Genomic DNA, 26,804 nt, shown 5'->3' with positions numbered 1-26,804 from the left:
GTAATGTAGCTCATATAAATAAGCCCAAACTCAGATAAATTCATTCATAATTTTTAAATATACATTTAGTTAAATCTGAAGTCAAAAAGCACAGATTTGATTCCAGACCATCTACACAAATAAACAGCTGTAGGTAAAAACGCCCAGAATTTTTGGAGATGCATCACATTATATATATTTTATAATAAAATGTCTATGTGTGATATTTCTGATCAGTTGCATGGCTACATAGTTTGTTTTTCTGTTAAAAAATGACCAACATCAGAGCCAGTTGAACATATTACAGCAGGTTTTTTTTTTTATTTTGAACATACTTTCATATACAAACCAGTGACTGAGAAAATGGCTCATTTTTGAAGCTGTACTCTTAACACGTACAACATCTTTGATTGATTTTTCCTTTTTTTTTTCTTCTTCTGCTTCTTCTTTCCGCCCTCTTCAGTTTACAGTAAACTGGACTCGCAGGACATTTTCTCTCCCCTCAGTGTTGGATGGTAAACGCATTATTCCAAATAGTCCTAAAGCACTGCACTAATCTCCTGCTAAACATCGGACTACTGTAAATATCCGGACATGATACATCACATTGTAGTCAAGCATGTCCACACAAGTGGGGAAAACTACATACAGAACAAGCCATTCAATTCAAACAAGAGCAAACTGGCCAAAATCTGTTAGTTATTCCTAAAATTGACATCTAGAACCAAGTTTGAATTGTAATTATATAACCAAGATGGTTTACTTTGGACACATATGTTTGCAATCTTACTTCTGAAGTGTACAATTACTTGAATCTAACAAACAGGCAGTATACTTAATGGTTTGTATTACTCTACCAGCTTTGCCTTGAAATGCACAAAACTGATTCCCCAACCACACTTATCAAAAAGGAGCACTCAAACCCAGGCTGCACAGTAAAGTTTAAGACTGAATATATATTTTGTTTATTATAAGCATTTGTAATTTTACATCCAATGTTAAAATCGACAACATTGTGACAACCAGCTCCGATTCTCCGCAGTCCCCTCCCTCCCTGTTCCCCAAAAACAAGCTTGTTAAAATAACATTTTCAAGACCTTTTCAAAGCAAAGGCACATTTGTCAATACATGTTTTTTTAAAAAGGAAAAATAAAGACAGGCCAGCAAGCAGAGTCAGTCTGGAAAGCAGAGAGGAGGAGGCGAGAGGCTTCCACGACGGCTCCGGCGAGCCATGAGTACCTCCGCGTTTTTGTGGTACAGCACGACGCGAAACCTGACTTGGAGTAAAGGGCCTGGACCTGGTTCGTCTGAGGGGGGGGAGGTTGAGGGCCTGAGGGATCTGGGGTGAGCGTGAAGCCACAGGGGCAGAAGAAGAAGGGGCTTGAGACCTTATTTCTCCACGCCACACTAACACTTGTCCTGAGCCTCCTAGCTACGGAGGTTAAGTTTTAGTCTGTCTGCAGGGGCGCTGCGGCCGGTCACACCCAGGCCTGCCTGGATGGTGGATGGGGGGGGACCAGAGAGCAGTTCTCCTCCTGACTGGCCTCCCTGCCGGCCCTTTCTATGGTGAGTCACAGCCCCGGTTTGAGGCTAGCGGCTACATAGTCTGCCAGTCTGAAAGGATACCAGTGGGCTGTGTGAGGTGGGACTGGACCCCTGTCTGAAGGTCCTTCCCCTGCTGTGACTCTATTGGTCCCTGATCATGGGAGGCTGAGTCAGAGAGCGGGGCTGTGGGGAGAGACCCGGCTCCGCGTCATACAAACACCTTCGCGAGGGCGTCTGCACCGGCGCTGGCGATGTAGCACTTAGACGGATGAAATGCCACATCGTGGATCGATTCCTCGAACTTCTTTCTGTGAGCCGTGAACTCCTGGATGCAGGTTTTACTCTCCAGGTTCCACAGGCGGATGGAGCAGTCGTGACCTGAGGACAAAGACGGAAGAGTTACGGAAGGTACGGAACTCACTGTGGAGGGAAGTAGAAGCTTATTGACACTTGAATCTAAAAAGGGAAGTACGATGGTGCTTTCATGTAAAGAGTTGTAAATTATATTTAGTAACAGGTGAAGAGGCTGAACTGTAAAAGCTTCACTTTGGCTACAGATGAGTCCGGTATCAATGTTAATGTTACAGAAATATTTTACTATAACATAAAGTTTTCCGATAGCAGAAGATACAGTATGTGGAGACACACTCACTGATGGGCAAAGATTTTATATATTAAACAAATGAATATTACACCACTGCCACATCGATGCCGTCGCTGAGCTCACGTGCACAGAATAAAAGTTGTGTTAGTTTAGACGATGGTACTTACTGCCCGACATGAGATAAAGTCCATTAGGGTCCACAGCTAAGCTGGTGACAGCGTCCAGGTGAGCCACCATGGAGTGGATCAGCTTCCCGCTGTTGTTGTCAAAGAACTTGATGTGTCTGTCCTCCTGTGCGGTGATGGTGATGGGCAGGGTGGGGTGGCTGAGGACCTTATTGATCTGGCAGGGAGTGCCTGGTTAAAAACAAATGAGCACATTAGAATCGTTAGTGGGAAAAAGTCCGAACCACCAGGTTTAACAGCGTTATCAGTCTATTATTTAACTAAACAGGAAGTTTAATCACAGCTTTGTACTCCAGTTATGTTTGAGAAAATGCTACATGATGCAATGTGTCATTTTCTTCTGATTTCATTGATAAAAGTTATTATAGGATTCAACCAACCCATTGTTTCAAAATGAAAAAAAATCAGGCGAACTACAATTCTTATTTTTTTAACCGTGTGCCAACTTTGATTCCTCAAGAACAAGACCACTTAAAGTGATTCTGACTTTTGTGATGGAAACTTCAGAGTCTTGACTTTCAAAAGAGACCAAGACCATGTATGAGCTCCAAAACGTTCACGAACAGCATTCAGTTTACTTTGGATACATACGTCCTAAACCTGTGTTTTTCTGCAAAAAGGCTGGAATGATAAGAGGTTAAGATCTGTTTTTACTCCCACGAGTTACTCTTGATACATATATTGGCACTTAACAGTATAATATTCAATGATATTAGATATATTGTATTAATTACACACGCATGATATTTAATGTAGGTCTAACAGGCACAGAGGGAGGAAAATCCCAATGTCTTTCATTCCTTTAGCTCCAGTAGAGGTCAGCAAAGAGCCATGTTTCCTCCAACGCTGTATTTGAATCCAACAGGACGTCGACTTAAGACACATGCTGTTCTAAGCAGGGACGTCAATGAAGAATCTTCTGTGGTTTTAGTACTGCTATAGTTGCCAATGAACACTTTAGTTAAACCTTACTATTAAAATATTGGCGTTTTGTTTTCATCTCTATCACTGTCTGCTTGAGTTCAGGTTCGGTTCAGTCCAGACCTCCAAACCCACCTGGCTCCAAATTGGACTCCAGACTGAGGACCAGCTGACGGGTCTCCATGTTGAAGAGGCCAATCTGGCCGTTTGTGAAGGATGTGACCAGATGAGCTGGTTCACTGCACACCAGGTCCACTGAAGAGGGAACGCCCATCTCTGTGGCCCGAGGAAAATACAAAAAACACGCGGTTTAGCTATCCGGTTGTCTGAAACTTTAAATTCACAATAAATAATAAATCAAAAGTCAGTACTTTTGTTTTCATTGAATACTGCGAGGGCTGGGGAGGTGGTGTTGGCGTCCCACAGTCTCACGGTCCCGTCTGCAGAGCAAGAGAGGAGGCGCTGATGTGCGCTGCTGTACACCAAACCCCAAACCGAGTCAGTGTGTCCACTCAAAGCCCCGCGCAGCACCGAAGGGTCTGTCAGTAAAAAAAAAAAAAAACTTCAAATCAGTTTCTGTGATTTAATTAATAAAAAAAATCCTCAGATTCAAACGAAGCACACAGCAGTGTTACCGTAGGAGTCGTAGGGGTCGATGTTGGGGTTGGGGGTGTTCCAGCATTGTATGGTCCCATCAACGCCTCCACTGAAACACTGCTCCCCCGTAGTGCTCATCACCACACTCAGTACCGCACCCCTATGATTTAAAGAACCGTCAATTATAGAAACTATCAAACCAAAGCAACTGCAGAGGTTTTATTTTTAATTTTTATATTTTTTTTTACCTGTGAGCCCTGAAAGTGTAGATCGGTTCCACATCTAAGGACGTACTCCTGGAGAAAAACATTAGCATTAACATGACACAGACGGATCAGGTGAAGCGTAATGAAATTATTGTTGTTCAGCTGCACAAAAGAAGTAAATGGACGTACAATCTGCTGCCGTACTTAATAAGTATCAATGGCACCAGGATGTTTTAATGTCTGCTTTACAAAACTCTTAATTTTATAATGACGTCAGTGTCTAAAAATAAGCGCACAGCATTAGTACAGGAGTCTTGTGGAGCAGAGTGTTGTCAGTTCTTTGTCACATGGGAACGGTTTCCTGTCTATGAATCATGTGACGGCGCAGCAACAAAGACAAGTTAAACTCCTCGTGGGGCTTTAATAATAATAATAATAATTAATAACACACTTTAATTTACTTTAATGACGCTCACGTTGCTGCTTCAGATACAGGGAGACTCATTTTTAAAAACGGTCCCTTTTGATTAAGCGGGCCGTGCTGTCGTGTGAAGGCGGTCGTACTTTTTGGCAGGAGCAGTCTTTTGCAGGTTCCACATTTTGAGAGTGTGGTCCTCTGAAGCGGTGACGAGGACGGGCTCCACCGGGTGGAAGGTCAGAGCACGGATCCCGTCGAAATGACTCCGCAGAGTGAACTTGGGGTTCCACGTTTTTCTCATGGCATCCTTGTTGTTGCCAATCTGAGGAGAGAATATGGACGTAACACGTTAGCTGGTTCATAAAATATAATGCTTATTTGTTTTCTTTAGTATTTACTGTTTATGAGCAGAGGTAATAAAAGAGTAAAACATGCACGTGACATGAAAATGACATTGATTTTTCAAATTAGATTTGGCTAAATTATCTAATAAAATGAGTTGCGCACTAGAGTGGTAAGGCGGGAGGGTGTTTTTCCTTTTTTATAATGTCACATTGATAACATGAACAGAGAAATTGTCCAAAATTTATTCAAGACTCACGTCATATGCCAGACTGTCGGCCTCGTTGGCCACGGTTAATCCAGCCAGCTCCCCCAGGCCGAGCTCGCTCTCCATGGCCTCGTCTGTGTTCATGATGAACGACTTAACTGAGGTGGGCGGGAAAGTCATCGCCTCAACTGGAGGGAGAAGAAACAATTAAGTAAACACACAACAACAAAGAGTAGAAAAGAGAGTTTCGTCTACTCTGAGAAAAGTGTTTGTATTTTATCATGGCTGTCTTTTTAATAGGGCACCTTCATCCGTCCGGTTCTCCTCGTGCTCGTTGAACCGGCCGACGCTGGGTCGGGACTGGGGCGTGGATGGAGGCTGCATGTGGGACAGGTCCTCGGCGTCTCTCAGGTTAGCCAGCATGTCCTGCAGCTTGGACCGGTTGGGCCCTGTTTAACAAGTCAGGTCAAATGTTAGCGAAACCGACAAACGGCGACGGAGAAAAGAGGAGAAAAACATAAAATAGCAAAGAACTGAGCGTAAGCTCAAAGAGAGAACACAAGATGATTATGGAAGGAAACACTGAAAGGGAGGAAAATAAATTAATAAGTTGTAGAATGAAAAAGAAGAGGAAATGGAGAGAAGCCACCAGCAGAGTCCTTGTTAAAAGAAGATGTAGAAAAGGTGTTGAGGCACATTTATCTGAAACTGTGGGTCGCGTGGAGAGAATAATTTAAGGCAGAGCTGAAGTCTCACAAAGTGTTAATTGAATCCATTAAAGGTGTGTATTTTTGTCTGGGGAAAAAAAAAAAAAAAGAATAATGATTTAACAAATAGTTTGACACTGGTGGCTAAGGCCCTAACCATCTTGGCAGTGCCGACCTCAGACTAATGGTACGATCCATTTTCAACAGGAATTCGTAGAATCCTCACTACCCTTGAGTTGAGTTGCCAAGATGGCCGCCCCCAGTATAAACACTAACTAGAATATTCGGTATATTAGCAGGTCTAATTAGTTCTTGTTGCATTAAATTGTTCGTACAGACACTATTTTCCCACATACATATGTTGACATGCTGTTACAGTGTAATTTAAGTTTTTCAACGTGTTCAATGGGAACTACAAGTCCATGTTGCGCTAACAACGGCTAAAAATAGCCTGGTAAAAATGAAATGGTGTGAAACACCATTGTGGCAAAAAAAACTGTGATTCATAGTGTATTTTTCTCTACATTTACATTTAACAATTAAAAAATATTTTTATAAATTTCTGCCTGGTGTCATCTTGTAAATTTCATCACTGTAAATAGTTCTAGTAAAAAAACTCATGTGTTGGTTCAAGTTATTTCTTCGATTTAGAAATTTGTGTAACTTTAATAGCCTAAATTTAGTTTAAAGTTATAGAATAATATACAGGCTAGAATGATGGGAGAAAAGAAAGCAAGTTATCACAAAGACTTAAAACAGTGGGTTTGGATGGATTAAAGGAACACGAAAATAATAAGCTAATAGCTTATCTGAAGAGATGCAGGTATGTGGGGTTTATTATCTACAGCACACTGTAAGGAGGACTGGTCTTTCAGTCCGACGCTCTGTGCGAGACAATAAATATATTTCTGCCGAATGTCAAACTATTCCTTTAAAATCCCTCCAGATTATCTCCTCCACACGCCCAGCGAAGTGATAAAAGCATCAACACAGTGCGAAGAACAAAAATAGATTTCTGCTAAAACCAGAGGGGGAAGTGTAAAACGTGCAGTCGAGTGAAGAAGAGAGTGAGCGGTTGATCTCATGATTCAATCACAACAGCAGGAAAGCAGAGCTCGGGTCTTATAAATGTAAAACTCTAATGGCTCTCAGTCGCTAAATGAGTCTGAAGTGGGCTGTTAGCTCGAGAGCGGTAGCGTTCAGCCGAGCCGCTTCACTGAAAAAGCTTTTAATTGCTATCAATTTACAGACAATTACTAGTTACTGTAGTTTAAACATGGCTGACAGATGAGGATAAAGATGGTGATGATTATGTTATTATAAGTGGAGACAATACAGAAACAGACTGACTGTGGAGACTACTGCTAACCCAGATGGGACACAGATGGACTCGTCTTCATGGTCCAACGGACACATTAATCTCTGATATGTAACAGCGTGGACGGGATGAAGATGTGAATACGAATACGAAGATGGAAAAAACACTTAAATGGGAGAGAGACAAACATGCATCAAGCATCACGGGGAAATAACAATGACAGACTTTGTATGCGCAGCCATTCACCAGAAGACAGAAAAGACAAGAGGCGTAATAAGGAACAGCCAGAAAGGGAGAGGAGGGGAGAAAAAAAACAAACAAGGAAGATGTAGTTTTTTTTTTTTTGTTTTTTTTTTTTGATTCGAGGCTTTTAGGCTGAACTCAGAAAAGTCAGGCTCTACAGAGAGAGGAGAGGGACGGAGGCAGCAACGCCTGACAGGACTTACTCTTCACCCCCTTTTTCCCCTTGCGCTCCTTTCTGTACTGCTCCTTGAGTTTGGTTATCAGGCTCGGGTCCACATCCCAGGACTCAGAAATGGGACCTTGCTCGTCCTTGTCTACACAGGAGGGGAATAAAACCAGACCGAGAGGCTTTTGAGGAACTGCCCTGGTCGAGGCCTGAGCGGCCTAGCAGGAAGAGACCTCTCTCAGGAAGTATGAAAAACCTCGAGGAGAGTCGTACGTCTTTCAAATCTGAGACAAGCATCCTCGAAAATTTAAGCAGGTCACCGACGCCTCAGTGACATTAGATAATTGGAAGCAGCTCATTACTTTTGGTGGTAGGGGGAGTAAATTTTCCTCTTGTGGAGACACATCATAAAAATCAACACACATTTTTGGAAGAATTAAGTTATTATGACAAAGATAACCCCTCAGCAGGACCACCGTTTGGCCTAAAGATCAGCGAGACTCAAAGGGGGATCGGGTTGATTTGACGACACACGGGAGTGGGAGACACATTGTGGTCACGGGCTGGCTATGGGAACACACAGTGGAAGAGATCACAAACTATGGGTTAAACATAGAAACTCCCAACATCATGACTTATGACCACAGCATGATGATATTATGAATGACGGCTACTCCATGAACAGTCACCGATCTATGAACAAATGTGAAAATTACAAAAGCAGAAAACTGAACGTTACATCTTTCCTGATAAATACTTTAAAATGAAATAACCTCATGACTGATTTGATACTGTAGGTGGTTCTACTACTACTACTTTCATTCAGTTCCAACTCTGCACTTCATGATCTGTTCGTGACTGATTCATGACTCACCCCAGTCTGTGCCATCACCAGTGCCTCGGGACTCCGGCGTGGTGTCCATCTCGTCTGGGCTGGACAGGAAGTCAAAGCCCTTCAGCGCCTCCTCTGTGTCGGGGTCCTCGCTGGTGTCCATGCTGGCCGGCAACGTTGACGACGGAGGCTTCTTCCTCAGGATCTGGGTGGAAATTTTTTTTTTTTTTTTTTTAAAGGGGCCGTTATTTATAGAGCAGCAGCAACTTCTACTTAACTTTGGGCGAATCCCCGAGGGCGAGAGCAGACCGGTCTCTTACCGTTCTGGACTCCACGTTGGTCCTGTCCTTGCCCTCGCTATCGTCTTCATCGTCTTCATCGCTGATGAAGGCGGGTACGTTCTCAATGAACTTGAAAGCCTCCAGGACGGCACTGGTGTCAGAGAGCTCAGCTTTCCTGGTGAGGGGAAAATGAAGAATGCATTAAAACACGGTTTTCGCTATCAATGTGAAACACCTGACACATGTTGGGTGTAAGTGTTTCCCTTAAAAGTCCCAGCAGAAAGTACCAGGAATTTGATGCTGATGCATATTCGTTGAGGGGGGAAAAAAGTATTTGTAGTGGAATAAACCCAATTTTTTGAGTTACACTTCTAATTTAGGATATTCAAGTGTAAAAATAATTGTTCTTTAATTAGCTATTATAATAATTATGGATGTATATGCAGTACTTGCTGATGTTTTGTGTTAAATGCAGCTAATAGAGGTGATTTAGTCTGACTTTAAGGAGCAGAACATGACTGTGAGGATGATTTGGTGCTTGTGGGAGACATTAGGCGACTGTGGCTCAGTACGTAGAGTGGTTTTCAGTTCAATCACAGCAGTGTGCGGTGTCCTTGAGCAAGATACTGAACCTCCAGTCACTCCCGTAATACGGCACTATTGAGTATCAGTAGGTTTAAAAAGCGCCATATAAAAGCAAGACCATTTACCATTACCAATAGACAGTAGTCTGAATTACCGAGCTAACGAATGCTAACTATGAGGAATGCTAATAATCTCACGGTCAAACTTCGCTTCCCAAAAGTTATTTGCTGCCTCCACAATTGAGTTAAAAACTTTTAACCCTGACTCCTGAGCGTCACACAGGCAGACGCAAAAATATTCACCGTGGTCACATGAGGAAAGGCCGTTTTTAGACTTAGACTTTAATGATGCACTAGGGAAATTACTTTGTCACCGTAGCTTTGTTGCACGTAAGAGTAAACACTCAAACACTAAAATAAAATGAGATTAAATTAAATAAAAATAAAAATAAGTGCAATCAAAAGATAGCACAAAATTAGCATTATGATTTATGACAGCATTATGACTTTTTGGTAGGATGTTTGTCTTGTTCTAGGTTAGAAATCATTTTAAAATAGTTTGAAATGAGTATTAGTATTCTGGTTTGGCTCCAACCCCAGTTACCACACAGTCTACTGGTACTATTACAGGGACATACTCACCCTCTGGTGACTTTTGTTGTGTCCGTCCCGTTGACCAAAGGCTCAGTGCTCATCCGCTCGGCTGTCCTCCCACTTCCGTCCCCGGCTAGTCCCAGCAGCGCCCGGACTCGCTGGGACTTCACATCTAAGATGGTGTCTGTGTAGCCCACCTCTTGCAGGTACCTGGATCGAGATAAATCAACTTAAAACATGGTTGCGTTTGATCTCATCTCAAACATAAAAACGTAAAGTGTTATTTGTGTGGTGCTGTTTAAAAGCTCCAAAGGTTCAACAATGTCACAAAAAGAATTCAATTACTGTATTAAATTTATTTTCTCAACCTTATTACGGCCAGTGATGCGAAAGAGTACTCGTTGTTACTGTTGCTGCAAGTGTCATGTCCTCGGGCAGCTAACAGTGTCAGCGCTGAGATGTGATACCCATCAAATATTGCACCTACCCAGTGGGGATGCAGACGCTCTAGCGATACGAGTGGGCAACTCAGTAAGAGGGAGGGGGTGTTATAGCACATTATTGATCTGTCCCTTGACACAGGCTCGTGAATAAATTGGGTGCTTCATCAGGCAGCATGTTGGGACAGATGATGTGTGAGAGTGCCCCGGGAGGTGTGTGTGTGTGTGTGGGGGGGGGGGGGGGGCAGTTTATTTACACAGTGTGACTAGAGAGACAGATAAGATAAAAAAATAGTACTGAGCCACTGGGTACAAAAAAACATTAAAAAAAAACACACACACACACACAGCAGGTAATGACCACTGTCGCCCATGTGAGGGAGCTATTCTCCACAATTATTTGCCCCCCCTCCAATAAACCACTGTCAAATAAGCACACCTCATAAACACGCGGTTCTCTCACAAGTGAATATTTCAGAAAACTGTAACTAGAGTCCTGTGGAATCCCTTGTGTTTTTTTTTTTTTTTTTTTTTTTTTTTTTTTAAATGCAGGTAACGTGAGTGGATTTAGTAGGTTTCTGGGTTAGCGGATAAAAGGACTCACTGTCTGAGGAGCTGACGGCCTTGTTTCCAGGACAGCTGATTGTTGAGTGAGCCAGAAGTCTCGTTCTCATTGGCCTCATCTGGAGGAGGAGAGGAGAAGACAAATCAGGGCTTCACAAATAACCCGCACTCTGGAATTATTTACACTCTGTAAACACAACCAGAACATTCCTGTATCACAGCACCCTGACAATTACACACACACACACACACACACACAAAATCACTTTCAAGTAAGCAAACAGGCAGATAGAGTTAAAGAGGAGACGCTATAGCTTCTCTTTAAATTGTGGTAGTGAGCACTTCAACACTCAACGCTAAAAAGAAACACCCATTTAAATTGAATAACGAGCCTAAATCCAAATATTAATATCTTACATACTGTGTAGTAAGCTTTTTAATATAATACTTAATTTAATGATGCATTCTGACACCTTTATAATCTTCAACTCGTGATAGAAAAGAGCAGTGATGTGTGCCGGTGCCTGCAGCATCCAGAACAACACACGCTCTTTATGTGCAGCCTACTGCTCTGATAAGGAAGCTCACTTTGATATTTAACGGTGTCAGCACTCGACTCAAGAGTCAGCTGGGAACTTTGCATGGAGCAGAGAAAGAGACGTGTTAATAGGATTGTGATGGAGTGAGAGTGTGTGTGTGCGTGTGGAGGGAGGGAGGGATGGAGGGAGGGATTGATTCGGTGGAGCAGAGAGGTGAGGCTGCCTAAAAAAAAAGTGGGTCATGTCTAATTCAGGAGGGTGATGAGTGGGCAGGTGCGCCACCATACCAGCAACACGTCCCAGTTCTCGTCCCGTCCCGTCCGCCCCCTCCCCCCCTCTCTTTTCCACCCCCTTCACGCGACACCTCTCCCCTTCACCTCCCCTCATTCATCAACACTTCAAGGGGCTCGGGTGCTTTGAACAGCCCTCATGAATAGAGATGAGGAGAGAGGAGAGGAAATATTGCAATCTGACTTAATGATGGCAGAGGACTTGAACATGAGAGGCCAATTAAACTACAATGATATACAAAGAAACCGGCAGTGGGCCGATATGAGAGTGATATTCATGTCACACTGTGAAGAGAGACATCTTTTATGTGAATTAGGTAGTTCGAGCTCTGTTTATGTTAAAATAATTATGTATTTTCTCCCCTATTTATCTCATGCGATGTTTAATCATCCAGAGTGATGTGGCTGAGTTTATACATATCTAGATAACAACATGTCTTTTAGATGAGTTTTTATCAGCTGGAGTTGTCACTGTATAGACGGTTTGCTCATGATGTCACAGCAAGCGGAAGTCTCCGTGGTTACGGCCACCGAGTGGCAAAACGTGACAGTTGAGCACGGAGATTAGCAGCATTAGTTTGAATCATAGGCTTTAATAGCGTCTGTAAAATTGGATTGTTGCATTATGAAGAAACAACCGGAATCCAGGCACCGAAACCTGGTGTTGTGATTCACAATTAGTGTCTGGTAATATTCATTTATGCTGTATTTTTTTTTTTTTTTTTTTTGATGAAGTCACACCTTAAGCTACTTCTTAACTTTACAGTCTGGAGGGCTGTCGGACAAGTTTGTGGATGCTGTTGTTTTGGGCGTAGTTACGGCAGCGAGTAATTATTTCAGTTCCAACAATAAATGGAACATTTGTGAGCACTCCTCGTCGTCCTTTTAACGTCCATCCAGACGCTACAGTATTAACGTTACTGCTCAGTAAAGCTCTTAGTATTAGCATTTTTTTATTTAGCTACATTTATCATAACTGAAATGAACGTCAACTTAAAGGTAGTTATGTTGTAAAAAGTACCAAAAGTTCATACTTTACTATAAGTATAGTATTTCCTGGCGGTGAAATCAGGTCCATAAAAATATCAGATTTCTGGCCACATGTGTTATTTGATAATTCGTATGGATCATTGTCAGATTTTCCCTGGCCTCGTTATGTTAACTGCTACATTTCACCATATTTCTAAGCTCTTAAAAACTGTGTTGCTTTAAAAGAGTCATTAGAAGATATTATACGCTTTGCTTTGCCCTGTTTCATAGGGTTCACAAGACAGAAAATGTGGCTGAATTTATTATTATTATTCTTATTAAACCAATGAACTATTAGAAATGAATTTCTTAAATTGACAAAAGGGGGCAGATTGTCACAACTGAGAGTTTGAGACTAGAGAATACTGTTGTGAACATTATCCGTTGATGAACAAATTCATTGTTTTTACTTGTTTAAGCGCCAATTACATGAAAAAGAATCAATAATATTTATCCTTACTATACTCAGAACAATTCGTAAAACACAGTGGTAGTACAAAGAAATAGTCCCTTTTCTGTTTATCCCTTTTTCCCTTTTGTGTTAATGCTTTTGTAAAATCTTAAATCAAACATTTCAAGCTAAATTCACTCCAGTGTTTTTCGACAAAAAAAAAAAAAGCCTAATGAAAACTATAAATAATGTCAAAAGTGAAAATGTTTTAAACTTTCCCTTTAAAAAAAAAAATAAATCAACCAGATATGTGCAACAAAGAGTGCTCTTTCACTATTCAGGTTACTGTGAAGAAATCCATCAAGACAAACAAGACACAACACGACTGCAGCTTTCACATGCGCTGTCACTCGAAGTATGTGAAGGAAACAATCACAGTCATTTCTTATGAAGAGGTGGAGCTGCCTGTCTGAGGCTCCATGCACCTACCGGAGTCGTAGCTCGGAGGCTTCATGTCGCCTTGATTCAGCTCCGTCCCATACTTTAACTTATGGTATTTTGCTCTGGAGGAAGTAAAAAGACAGAGGAAAACAGGTTTGATGAAAAAGGGTGTGAGCAGCAGTTATTTTTAACAACCTCATTATGCATTTTATCTCATTTTTTTCTGCATTTTTATTCAGCACATGACAGTTTGGGTATGTTTATTTATTTGATTACAATCACAACATGGTTTCATGGAAACAAAATGTAAATATACAAATGGGGCCGTTCTCACTGTCCGCTCGTAATACTGAGATAATGTTTCTTGCACTGACTTTACACTCATCCACAACAGAGGATAAAGAGTCGCTCTATTCATACGAGCTGAGCTCTCCCACCTTTTACTTCTCCACGGCCCCCGCATGGAGCGAGCAACCACCCCCCCGTCAAAATCAAATTCGCCTTAAATGTGGGTGCATCCCACATTCGGAAAGCCACTTCTGATATTGCTTTCAGATACCCTCGGAGACGTGACCTGTTGCCTAGCAACCGGGGAAAGTGGTAGTAATTCTGGGCTAAGTGTTGCTCCAGAGGCAGGGTCTGCGGTGATCTCACTGGAGCAAAGTAGATAAATATACACTACAAACAGCTGAAGGACGACTCGACGCTTAACCAGTCTCGGATGACGCTCCTCTCGGAGCGCAGGTTGGCGAGATTTAACCAACCCCTGGGCTGACTGGAGGAACGACAGGGCGCTAAACCCAGTCTGATACCTCGTCTAGCTCTAGTTGTGTAAAGGTACTCATTAACCTAGACACTCCCTGATGTAATTAACAAGAGTCGGCAGTTTCAGTTGTTACCTATGGCAGTTTTCATTTACTTGAGCAGAATGAAATTGGCTTACTCTCACTTCTGCAACGCTTTTCATTCACAGAATTCCACATGGTCTCGGCTCATAGTTGTCAGACAGAATCAGAGTCTTTTATTGTTCACCACAGAGCAGTTATGTACATCCTGTTTCGCTGCAGAGACAATGAGCCGCTCGCATGGCCACACAAAACCAGTATTAAATCACACACAAGAAGCAACGAGCACTGTTTGTTTAGGGCGAGTGCTTTAGACTCTGTTTGAATGACACGCTTGACAGACTGGAGTTAAGACAGACATGCCTCTAAATCTCCAATACACGTCTGTTACAGGGAGCAGTCATGTGTCAAAGAGGAAGTTGAATGCAAAGTGTTGTCACCTACGCTGCCACAGGGGGTCTTTTGTTTGATCGCGACGGTGCAAATGAGAACTATGACAATCTAATTCTACCGAAGGGACATTGAGACGACTTCTTGGGCGGAGAGGGGTTTCCTCTTTCCCGTCCTGTTCTCCCACTGAAGGACGGCACAGAGTCGTCAGCATCCGACAGTAAAACAAAGCCTTCATGCCAACGCATGCTCTCGGCTCGAGACATAACACCAGCTGGACTCGAGGGAATCTCTCTGGCACTCTGCTTCTGCTGACACCAGCTGAGACACCAGACTGGAACGCAGAGCACAAGAGGAAACTGGAACCTCTTTTTAAAAATACTGCATATCATCAATACAGTCTTGTTGTAAACATATTAAGGTGTTTTAACTCGGTTCCGGTTCAAATTTGTTCCCCACCACTGAAAATCTCATACAGCCATAATATCATTTTCTCTTTTGCGCAGGAATTTATTTCAGGAACGCGGACACGCTGAAGTTGTTGCAGTCTGGCTGAGGTTTTCGTGTGTTGTGGGAGGTCTTGAGCAGCAGTGGGCGATAGGGGGCTCACCTCTCTTGCTTCAGGGCAAACTCCAGCATTTTGATCCTCCTGACAAGGTCGTTCTTTAGATTTTCCTGGCCTTTCCTCTCCCCTTGTAGGAAGGCGATTTGGGCCTGAAAACATAAAAAAACAGTTATTGTCACATCTTATTTAAAGCACCAGGACATGTGCAAGTAGTTGCTTTTATAAATAGAGTTTCCGCCGTCGCTCTGGCATCTTAGATACGAGACTTAAAAGATAACGTCCACGAGGAAACATCTGAAAGCGACTTCTTTGGTCAAGACTGAAAATAGGATGTCAAATCAATACGAGCGGCATGACGGAAAAATTAAAAAGACAATCTGTATTATTCTATTTTAATCTAACCTCCTCACTCACTCCCACACGCACGCATACAAACCATCCCCCTTCCTCTGCACACCACTGTCTCTCTCCAGTAACAGGCAGCAGCTGCTGACGCACTCAGTCTGAGTCAGCATTACATTATATTACACTGCTGGGTAGCGAGCGCGCGCACACACACGCTGACAGTGTAGCACACAAGCTGCAGCAGATGAATCAATCACAGAAGCCACCACACTAAACAAAGTTATTTAACAACACGAATAGACCCTGTGTGGCTGCAATCACCATATTATAATGCAATATAAAATATACTCCCTTGCAAAAAGTGCAAAATAGACAAGATATAAATGCAAATGATGTAAAAATGATTTACAACGAAAGAGAAACTACAAGAGATAACTGGGTTTATGGAGGACTTTGTTTAGTCACTTTCTTGTTTATGTGGTTTTAAAAAAAAAAAAAACAAGTACTACGAGGGTGTAGCATCAAATGGTAGGGAAAGTCAATACATTTGTTTTAATTACAGGTAGCTGTAGCTCCAGTTCACTTTCTATTAGCTACAGCTAGCCCGAGTGCTGTATCTGTGGCGAGGCTGTGACTTCTTCTTTCCTTACAAACTCGGCATGATTTTTTAAAATTACACTTTTAACCGCATATAATTTGAGAAGAACTGAAGAAGCCTTTTGGATGAGAGGTGCAGTTGTTTTTAAATTACTAAAGATATAATCGAGGAAGAAGAACAAAAAAAATAAATAAAAAACAAACAAAAAAAAAAAAGCAGACACGGTCCATGGGGTATTATGTGGCTTACCGAAAGCCTGCCAAATGACTGTAGAAGCAGCTAAAGTCTCCAAAGACCTATTTTGTTTACAGAGTGGAGGATTTAAGTGTGCTGTTGGTTCCACTGCAGCACGTCAAATTACACCGTCCTTTTGAACCCATCTGAGAATATCCCCAGTAAACAATGAGAACAAGAGGCGGATTTGAGAGCCACTCTGAATGTGGGAAGACGACAGAATAGGCACGTTTAAATTAGATTTTGAATCAACCTTTATGCCATTCTAGAGACAAAAAGAACAGATCATACAATTCCTATTTTTCCCCCCCTTAAACTGCATTTTTTTTTTTTTTTTAAGGATTAAATACTGACTTGATTCGCAGCTTTTCCCTCAGCACACAGTGGATGGTGCGAGTTTGAGTGGGCTGGATGACAATTTAACACGGATAGCAAGTAACGCTGCTGCTGCCGCCGCCGCCGCTGCTGCTGCCTGCAACAATGAGTCATGACAAGCGCTTCAATCTGCCCCGTATTAATATGAGGCATTTTCTTGCCGTCGTCACATTACTCCGCAGAGGAACTCATAACAAACCAAAGCTCCAGTGCAATTAGGATTTAGAGTACAGGTCTTCGGTCTGACAGTGTAAACAGTCGCATGTTCACAGTCCGCACCGATGCCAGTAATTGATGGTTTTGAAAGGTTAGCGGGCACATCGTTTCAAACACTCCTCCGCCAAAAAGCATTTGCGCAGTTCCTTATGCATCAGCCGGATCTGGACTAATGTAGTTGGATAACAGTTAATAATGCTTGACCCAGTATCAGTTAGTATCATAGAAGCAAAGTCTGAGCGGTCACAGAAGAATGAGTCAATCATTCATTTACCAAATAAAAAATAGTGATTTGTGGAAAAAAGGGTTTTCCCCGATATGAGAAGAGGGGAGGAAGAAAAAGCAGCACTGGTGACAAGTAATGAATAACCTGCTGATATTCAGTAAAGCAGACATTGTTTGGATGGGAGGCACAAAGAGGGGCACAAATAAAGAATGAGGAAAATATTACATACGGAAAGTTATTGCTGTTTGGATTGGGCCCAATTGCGCAGCTCTCTAAATAACCAACTCAGGCTAAAGTGGCTCTAATCCAGGTATCAGTGGGGACAACTGCCTCCGTAGACTGAGGCAGTATCACAAATAACGGGGGTGCATCTACAAGCTCATTAAGCTGCCCGCAGATTTATTTCCCAATAAACGTCTCTCGGCGCGCAGCTGAAGACAGTCCCGTAAAGTCGAGGTCTGCGTTACGTCCACCGACCCGCGATTCACTGTAGACGAAACTGTACATCTGCGCCGGCTGAGATAACGAGTCACCGTTCGCTTCCTTATACACATGAAGCGCTGGCCCAGGGAACCCGGGCGTCCTGCCGTGCCAGAGACGGAGAAGAGTGCGGCTCTGTGAATCTCTGGCTCGCCATCTCTCTTCCATCAAACATTAACCTTGGGAGGAATGCAATGAGTCAACTCAGGCCATAAAGAGACACAGGAAGCATTTAATTCCCGGCCTCACACTGACTGCATTATTGCGCTGCTGGATAAGGGCTCCTTAGTCTGTCTGAGTGAGAGACATGTAGAACGGGGCATCCATCTCGAGCGCTGGGCTTTTCAGAGACAGGAAAAGGAGGCAGAAGAGATAGACTAATGGCTGCGGAGGACAATAAACAGCCGCTAACTACTAAAATCTGGTAAGCGAACTTGGTGAGAAAGCTGGACACAATATCTCCTGCTTTGGCGCAGAGAGTAAATCCTACATTTCGAAACATGTAATCCTGCTGCTTCAAAAACAGACATTTATTCTGATGTCAGTGAGTCAAATTTGGTTGTTCAACTAGTTTGTTTCCTTCCGCTTCTTACAAACAAGTAGGTAATTCAACCACCCATTGTTTACAGTGAATTACAGACAACCGAAGCGAGATGAAATCTATTCTGCCAAATGTTATGTCTCCTTTCAAACTTTTCTTTCTGACAATGAATACACAGTGACTGTAAACCACATCCTCCCCATTTATAACAAGAAAAGACCTTAAAGTCTGAGATTTGCGAATGCCAGACATGTTTTCTTCCAGACTTGTTCTGCGTCATTTGCCAAAGACATCCCCACCACAATGAGTCCATTTAATCTAGACGGAGTCAACACTGAAAAATCCATGCGGCACGACTGAGCTCATTGCGTTTGCAGACGAAAGAAACTCAGCGGATGCTCGCGCAGCTCGGAGCTCACGCACAAACAAAATGGTCACACATTCTGGCCTGTCGGCCACGGTCCGAGTTTCAAGAAGGGGGAAGAGGCTGGTGTAAATCCCACGTTTACAACGCAAACAAGCTTTTTTGTCAGCGAACACCGCGTTTACTCTCTGTTACTGCAAACCAATGAGCACCATGATGGCAGATCTGATAACTAGCCAAGTACATTCCTTGCATGCCATTACACTAGGAGCAGCAGCAGAAAAAGTAGCAAAACAACAGAAGTAAGTGAGAAGGTGTTGGGGAATTCAGTAATGTAGCTGCGCCGCTTCTTTCCTATTTGTCCTCGGAAAACAGTCCTTCATATCAACACAAACATTGTATGCTTAAGACAAGATGCCTCAGATAGGTTAGATCTTGAGAATTTGTGTCCACAAACCCCAACCGCAAATAAAGAATGTATTTACTCTGACATCTTTTATCTGAGATAGCAACTTTCTGGTCATTCTCCTGATCTCGCAGCGAGTATCTGAATATAAACATTGGGTTTTGCTTGTCACATAGTTTACGCCCCTAAAATGACAAATTGCGCATGTCCAATTTAATTTGGTAGATGTGATAAATAACCATAACCCTATGGCCGTTTACCATTATATGGAAATGAAAATCTACTAAAACAGATTCTAATTTTGGGAAAATTAGCTTCCTGTCTATTGTAGATGGCAGCTTCATTTGTCTCGAGTAGGAATGGGCGACAACTTACTGTACGCGATTTACCGTCAAAAATAATCATCTCCCCATCAATAATATGGAACTGGTTCAGATATCATGAGATAGATTATGTAGACAAACTTGTCCCATGTGCAAGGTTTGCAAAAAAAAAAAGATAATGGCTAAACATGGCAACACAACAAATCCATACCACAATCACACAACCACAATCTGGAGCACGACGTGAGCCAGCAAATCTGGAGAAAGCAGCCACATCCTCCGGTAATTTAGGGTGACCAGACGTGCCCGATTTCCGGGGACAGTCCCCGATTTGGATGACCTGTCCCACGGCTAAAGCTGTCCCTGAAAATGTCCCCAACCACAACAACAGTTGTTACGCTATTGACATTACAGATATAGCAGTTTAAATATGTCAAAATAAATTAAACTGCAATTGTCCCCCTTGTTTCTTCATTTCATCTTGATTTGACATTTAATTATTTATCTCCAACCTGTGAATGTCCCTGGATTTCATTTCAGAAATCTAAAAAATCTGGTCACCTTATTGTAAATTTGAAAAACAAAAAAAACAAAAAGCCGAAAAGAATCGAAGGGATTGCCGTTTTCACATATCAGACTTGTCTGACTTGTCACTACAGTTTTCTCCACACCTTACGACTTAAACCTGTAGTTAAGCAGCTTATTTGACTGTGCAAACTGGTAATCATCATCTTAGAGCTCTCAAGACAGAATGTAGTTATAGACTGAGTCAAAAACATGGATTGGAATTACAATATTTTTTGTTGTTGTGATTTTTATCGTTATCACCAGAATGGCAAAATGTATTTATATATATAAACTTTTTAGGCCGTATCTCCAATACCTAGTCATTAGTTAGTTTCATTCGCCAGTAGTTTAGTTGTCTGGTAATAGATCAAACAGAAAGTCCTAAAACGTTTGTAAATTATATAAATTCAAACATTTTGGCCAATCTTAATTAGATATTTTTCAAGACCTGTTTTTATCGTTTGCTTCTGGGAAAATACAGCATATACAACATCAGAGAACCCAAAGTTCACTGGCGCAATGATGTAAAGACCATAAAAAGTAATGCTGCCATAAAGAAGACTCACTGACTTGCAACACTGGCCGCAATGGCCTCATTCCTCCTGAGACATTAAGGGGACGGCAACCCCATTACAAGGGGTAAAGCAATGTTTCTGATGAAGTCATACCGGGTCCCAGTTCAAACACCATTGGTGCAATTCCCTGGTATGATTTGTGAAATTAATGTTGAGTTCAAGCACTTTTGGAGGGCAAAATCCAGGGATGTTTCCAAAACTTTTTAAAATGGTTGAATCTGATGAGTACCCCCAGCAAAGCCCACCACATCAACAAACAAATAATGACTTTAAAAGTAGAAAAGTTTCCTCGAGATATGCGAAAAATGATACGGAGATGAGGCGGTGAATGTTTGGACCATTTAGTCTGATGGTTGTTTTTTGGTCAGATCCTGGGAGTTGTTGTTGTGTCTTTATCAATTGTTTTTTAAAAAACGCCATAACTCACCATTTTCTGCATTTCCATTACCACTCCAAACGCACAAAAACTAAATATCCCAAAAAAAAAATGGAAACGGCTACATTTAGAAAAAAAACTCAAAACATCTTTACGCTCTCATGAGGTGGTTTTTCAAAAATATCGATATAAAAGCTTATTGTGAAAGCGCATTGGAAACACAGGGCGTCATGTGACCAGTTCATCTGAAGTCCATCTTCCTCAAGGGTGAAGTCTCGCGTGACAGGAATTTAGGAGAATTATGGGGAAAGTATCGTGAGACGAGACTATACAAGAGTTACAGCTCATTTGTAAAACACCTTTCAACGGAAACACGTACAAAGAGTGATTGTATTTTATCAAAATTTCAGAAATATCGCTTTTATTTTGCAAAAAACTGTAATGGAAAGGTAGCAGATACCAATCGCGCTGCTAATGGCTAGCATGTCAGCGCCTCTTTGGAAACAGATGTTAGTATTATAAAAAACTGTTAGTAACACTGAGAAACAAAGAGGACTTTGAATTATTCTGTCAGATGCAGACGCTTCATATGGATCCACGATGCTCATAGCCACAGGAACAGATTCAGGATTGCTCTGAGGGACAGGCTGACACAGTGAGCTGATCAAACAGTGAGATACTGCTCGAGACCGCTCACAGTCAGAAACACATCTCCTCTCTTTTCCCAGACACAGATTTGTTGTTTTTCATCCCATCACGAGTTTCCTCTTGAGCTCCATTTTACACTCTACTGTCAAAAAGCTCACATCCACTTGACACCGCGGCACTGCAGCACAGCGGGCGCACACATAGGCGCTATGCTGGGCTTCTTGACGACGAGGGCGCTGCATCCCATGTTGCTGCATTAATATTACATAAGCCTCATGGCGCACATGCACGCGTGCGGCCGAAGAGCTAAATTTTTCAACATCAGCACTTTCCCTGACAAATAGGTTGTGTGACGGTGAGGAGCGGTCCTGACGAGACCGCGGTGAAACAGCAGCTCGACAGGGAAGAGAGTAAAAGTACACAGAAGAAGATGTGACATGTGAAAAGAATGATTTAGCAGAGATGACGAATCTGCAAGTGGTCAATCTAAGACGGGGCTGGTGAAGTGCTCCATTTCTAAGTGAGACAGGAAACAAGGAGGCAGCTGAAGCCCTTTGGCTGTGTGTGTTCTCATTCTGTGCCATCTCAACTTTCAGTACCTCTCCCGCATTTAAGGCCTGACACACACACACAACACTGACTTAGCGTTTTCACTTTAGGTTTGCTTTGTTATATCAGTATTTCAAACCGAAAACCGATGTAACCGTGAAAAGGTGTGCATCCGGTTGAAAATTAAGTTGTTGCACGGCAAAGTGTAACTGTATTTGTATATAAATTATAAAAGGATTTTTGTGGACAGGATTACATCACACACACACGTTACCGCATCACACTGAGACAACAGCAATTTGATCTGGTGAGTACATCAATTTACAACTCTGACAGACTGGTGACCTCAGATTTACTGTAAAACTGGAGGAGGCAGGCGACTTTGAGGCACAACAAGGCAGCTGTCCCGCACACCCACGTAGACAGATGAAGGCTGTTAAGTGTGAATGGAGGAAGGAGAAGGGAATTAACGGGCCGACAAGGCGGCTCTACGGCACGGAGAAAAAGGCTGTGGTGTGTGGATCCAACGGGGACAGTGGAGCAAAGCTCAGAGGACCAGGCTTTTTAGTTAATAAACACAGGTCCCTTTAGGCTCTCTCACAGTAAAAAAAAAAACAAACCCTTAAATTATCTGTACACGCTGTACATTTTACAGGAACACGAGAGAGGATGCCTGTGCGGCATGTTGCAACATTTATAAAAGTCTAAATTATCCGAGTGCAAGGATAAACGTATTCTTGGTAAGGAAGCGTGAGCTTTTAGTACTTTCCCACTCTGGGGCGCACGCTGAGAGGGCAAAAATAACTGCAGCTTGGGGGTGGACATACTAAAGACTGAGGAATGACGGTGACTCCCATTTCTGAATGCCAAGGTATGTGCATGTGTATGTTTGTGCACGGTTCAGCCCGTCTTATTGCCAGACCATTGAACTGAATATGCCTTGGGCTTAGCCATTCGAAAAAAAAGTAAACACGGGATCACAGCAATAACTCAAATAACAGGGGTTGGGGAATACTTGGTGGCTCCGCATTTAGCTGCATTCGACTCGGAGAGAGAGAGGTAATCAAATTGCGCGGCACACATAACAAAAAAAATGCCTTCTTTTAGAAATACAAGGGACAATTCTGTCTAGTGAAGCGAGACCACGTTTCGGTGCGTACCCACATAAAGCCACCTTACACCCTGAGTCACCTTCAACCTTCTCCCGGTGTCAAATTATGGCTGCCGAGAGATACTTCTGGCAAGGAGATACCCCTATGGAGCAGGGATTTCCCCATAACTGGAGGAGCTGATGAAGCACACTGGAGCACGCTGCCTGGCCTACAGAGGGTGTAATTTGATTCAACCTCAATCACCACGCCTGGAAAAGATCTGCTCTAATCAGTGCAGCACGGAGATATGAGAAATGTATTTCGGAGGGCTACACAATATAATGTGGGAAGCAGGGTGAAAGAAAACGCCTGTAATCAAACTTCGCTTCAGAGCAATGAGATGCCCCCTCGTCTCTGCATGTTTAAAACCAAATAACGGGAGCGCTTAACTGGCGTGTGCCACTAAATCAGAATTATTACCACATATGTTCACATATGGAAGGAGTTTGTCGTGGTGTTTTAGTGGAATAAACGTAAGACTAAGAACGAAATTAGTAGAATTCAACATATACAAAATAAACACAAAAGAAACTGGCAGATACATCATCTAGTTTCAATGCCAGAATAAAATGATGATGCGTCCACCAGAAAATAATCAACAGCCATCAATACATGGAAGATAAAACAGCAAGCGGATTGATCATATGGTACAACAAAAGTAAACTAATTCTCTATAGTTCATTAACATCACTACAATCTAACTATTTTTTAAAACAGTAGTTTTATTTTAGGGCACAATAGTTGGATTGATTGTGGAAGTGGATTTATTGACTGTCGGTCAGACACAATGAGCCACATGAAAACACGTGAGGGTAATTTTCACTTTAATGTCTGTTTAAAATTTATAAAGCATAAAGAATTCACTGAGCAGCTGATGATGAAGGCCGAATTACTTTCATTAGCGCGAGGACCAAGCGGAGCTGAAACCTGTGACTAGTCGAGCAGCTCCGCTTGATTGAGTCAATCAACTCATCATCAATGACCACTCAGCCGGAGCCTAATCGCGAACGACAGCAGCCTATATACATCGCGGAGAAAATGGCACAGTAGCAGGACGAGTTGGGCATGTACAGTTTCTGTGCTGCTCGAGCAAAGAGGAGCGGCACTGAGCATGACCTAACAGGCTGGCTGGACAACATTCCTACAAGATCTGGGGTTTGCCTCCCTATCAGCCAGCAGCATAAGACACAGCTTCAACTGTGTGACACTCAATGGTTATACAACCAGTAATAAAAAATTAAAAAAACGGGGAGGAGTGCAGTCACTGTGTGTGGAAATGGCGTTTTCAAAAGTCTTTTATCTGACATATAATATTCTTAAAAGAAGATAACGTATCAGTTGTGACTGTGCTGCTCGGAGTGTGTGGACATTGAAATGAAAGATATTTGTTGTATGTTGGAGAGGAAATAAGTGAATGTGCAACTACATACTTCAGATGCTGCATGGCATCTTCCATTAAGGCTCTATGCCCAATAGAGTCATTATTCATTATTCATATGTCTATTTAAGGGCATTTTAATGTCTTGTTCTCTTCTTCACTGCCTGGTGCCTTCACTGAAAGTTAGTCCATCAACACCATTTATGGAGAAAAACACATCATGAGATCACAATATGGATGCATCACCCAAGGACAAAACAAGGTTACATCCAATGTGGAAGCTTTTAAGTTGTATTACTTCCCTACAATGCAACACTGGGACGGATGAATATTAAAAGAAGGGCAACAGTCATATCCACAGCAGCTCAGAAATCGTCTGCCGTGGGTCAAGTGATGTTCAACTCAAAAACAAGCTTCGCTTCACTAAGGGTTAGATGCGACAAAAACCAGAACTCAAATTGAGCGCGCACCATTTTGCCGCCACAAACAAACCACCCAGTAAACCATGTAGCAACCTCGCTGTGCCTCGCCACAGTTGCTGCAGCTTCTTCGCTGATAAGCTTGCTTCATGACAGCAGACAGGAAGCATTATACAGCAGCCACACTGAACAGGCTGCATGAGGCTAGTGAGTCAAACCTGTACTACACCGATCGGGGTATACGTCACCAATCTAGAAACAATGCATTGTCTCTCTCCTGTCCCTTTGTTGGCCGAGGTCAGTTTATCCGTGGAGTCGTCTGACGCCAAACCACAAAAGTCAGTTTTGGCTCTTGTATGTGATCCAGCAGCCACAGCTCAACAACTAGGTCAAAATGATGGAAAGATTTTCTTTTCCCCTAACATTTGACATAGCAACATAAGTTAAACTATAATATACCATCTACTCATCTCTTGGATAAAAAAAAAAAAAAAAATGGTCTGGCAGATAGTGTACAATGTCCATAGACATACAAATATACCAGATATGAGGCTTTAAAGACAAATGATCAAGTTAAAAATTTAGCAGGACTGGAATCATACAAAAAGATTTAAGAGTGAACTTTACATATGTACTTACCACAAATTAAAGCAAACTAAACACTGAACATCCAGGCTTGTAACAGGTTGTATCAGGAACATTTTTGGCTAATGCAATGAAAGCCTAACTTATTTCTTTGTATTTTATAAATAGCATTGTTACATGAATTGCCAACGCAGTGGCCCAATTACTAATAAGTAAAAGCAGTGAGACTTTATTTAGAGTATTTTACTTCAGGGGTTGGTAGTGACATGGCAGCTAGCTAGCCGTGAGATTCATAAACAAGACTTACGGTACACCAGACTGCTGTTTGCTATCTGCCAATGCAAAGCACTACAGATTTAACACATTTTTCTCTCCATATTTTTTATTTTTAATTTTTTTAATTTTGGGGTTCAGAGATAAAGGAAAGAAGAAACAAAAAAAAGAAAAAGAAACACTACAAACCAAGGCGGGGTGCTACATACTCAGCTAAAGTAGTCAGATAGCCGTTCTGTGTTGCTACTTAACGTATATGCGGTACACGGCTATAATTTTACGCTTAAATCTGACACATATTCATATAACCATCACCAAAAGAAAGTCTCCGAGCTCTTAGCGGTTAGAGACGAGTTTATTGGCTTCCCTCACGTTAAATTGGCCACTAATACTCGTCGTACCGTTGGGTCAGAGGAGGCGCTGCAGCTCACTTAGCTCCTTGGCTAAAGCTAACAAGCTTCAGCCTCGGTACAGAACAATCAAACACACAAACTACACACGCCTTACTCACCCTTTGCGCCCGGCTACTACCACTAATATGTGGACGTGTACAATTAAAGTGTAGTGTTTTTTTTCACCTGCAATTCGGCCCGCTCCACCTCCCATTGTGCTCTTTCTACTTCGAAACGGGCCCATTCGTGCTGCAGGAAGTGCAAGATCCCCGGGATACTGTACTGCGCCCTAGCCGCCTCCCCAGCGTCGCCATCGGGCAGCGGTCCTTTCCCACCGCCGGGTAAAACAGAGTTGTTATTGTTGTTAAAGAACACGCCGGGCCCCGCCTGTTCGTCCATGGCCGGGCTCGGTGGAAAGGTCGGTCCGTTGTCTCGCAGTCTCGATGTGCTAGATACCAGGGGAAGCGCTAAACCTAATCGACGGCGCTCCGTCTCCTCGGCACCTCTCGGGGAATGAACTCACTTTCTGACAGCTAGCTGTCACCCGATGACGTCAGCG

General features: G+C 42.5%; 1 protein-coding gene across 2 annotated transcripts; it reads right to left on the bottom strand.

Moving 5' to 3' along the window:
• Positions 1–271: 271 nt before the first annotated feature.
• On the bottom strand, positions 272–26,776 carry strn (striatin, calmodulin binding protein). Of its 2 annotated transcripts, XM_047603382.1 has the most exons (17): positions 26,432–26,776; positions 15,270–15,373; positions 13,473–13,546; positions 10,775–10,853; positions 9,779–9,940; positions 8,592–8,727; positions 8,314–8,476; positions 7,477–7,587; positions 5,311–5,454; positions 5,057–5,193; positions 4,602–4,777; positions 4,080–4,127; positions 3,870–3,991; positions 3,606–3,773; positions 3,370–3,510; positions 2,296–2,484; positions 272–1,902 (listed from the first exon to the last, which is right to left on the bottom strand). In XM_047603382.1, the coding sequence occupies exons 1-17, from the start codon at positions 26,642–26,644 to the stop codon at positions 1,733–1,735; spliced, it is 2,337 nt and encodes a 778-aa protein (XP_047459338.1). In that variant the 5' UTR covers positions 26,645–26,776; the 3' UTR covers positions 272–1,732. The 2 variants fall into 2 exon arrangements, with proteins under 2 accessions (XP_047459338.1, XP_047459339.1); XM_047603383.1 differs by lacking the exon at positions 7,477–7,587.
• Between the last annotated feature and the right edge of the window lie 28 nt (positions 26,777–26,804).

This window comes from Mugil cephalus, chromosome 13 (genome assembly GCF_022458985.1).
Source record: "Mugil cephalus isolate CIBA_MC_2020 chromosome 13, CIBA_Mcephalus_1.1, whole genome shotgun sequence".
Taxonomy (NCBI): domain Eukaryota; kingdom Metazoa; phylum Chordata; class Actinopteri; order Mugiliformes; family Mugilidae; genus Mugil; species Mugil cephalus.
Note: the sequence above shows the minus strand (reverse complement) of the source record. Positions and strands in the feature narration are given on the sequence as shown.

Excerpts from the sequence above, each read along its gene's own strand:
- strn (XM_047603382.1), bottom strand. The coding sequence starts at position 26,644 with ATGGACGAACAGGCGGGGCCCGGCGTGTTCTTTAACAACAATAACAAC. Across the intron at positions 7,588-8,313 it reads TGGTGATGGCACAGACTGGG|ACAAGGACGAGCAAGGTCCC; the intron begins GTGAGTCATGAA and ends CCTCCTGTGTAG. Across the intron at positions 5,455-7,476 it reads GGGGAAAAAGGGGGTGAAGA|GGCCCAACCGGTCCAAGCTG; the intron begins GTAAGTCCTGTC and ends CTTGTTAAACAG.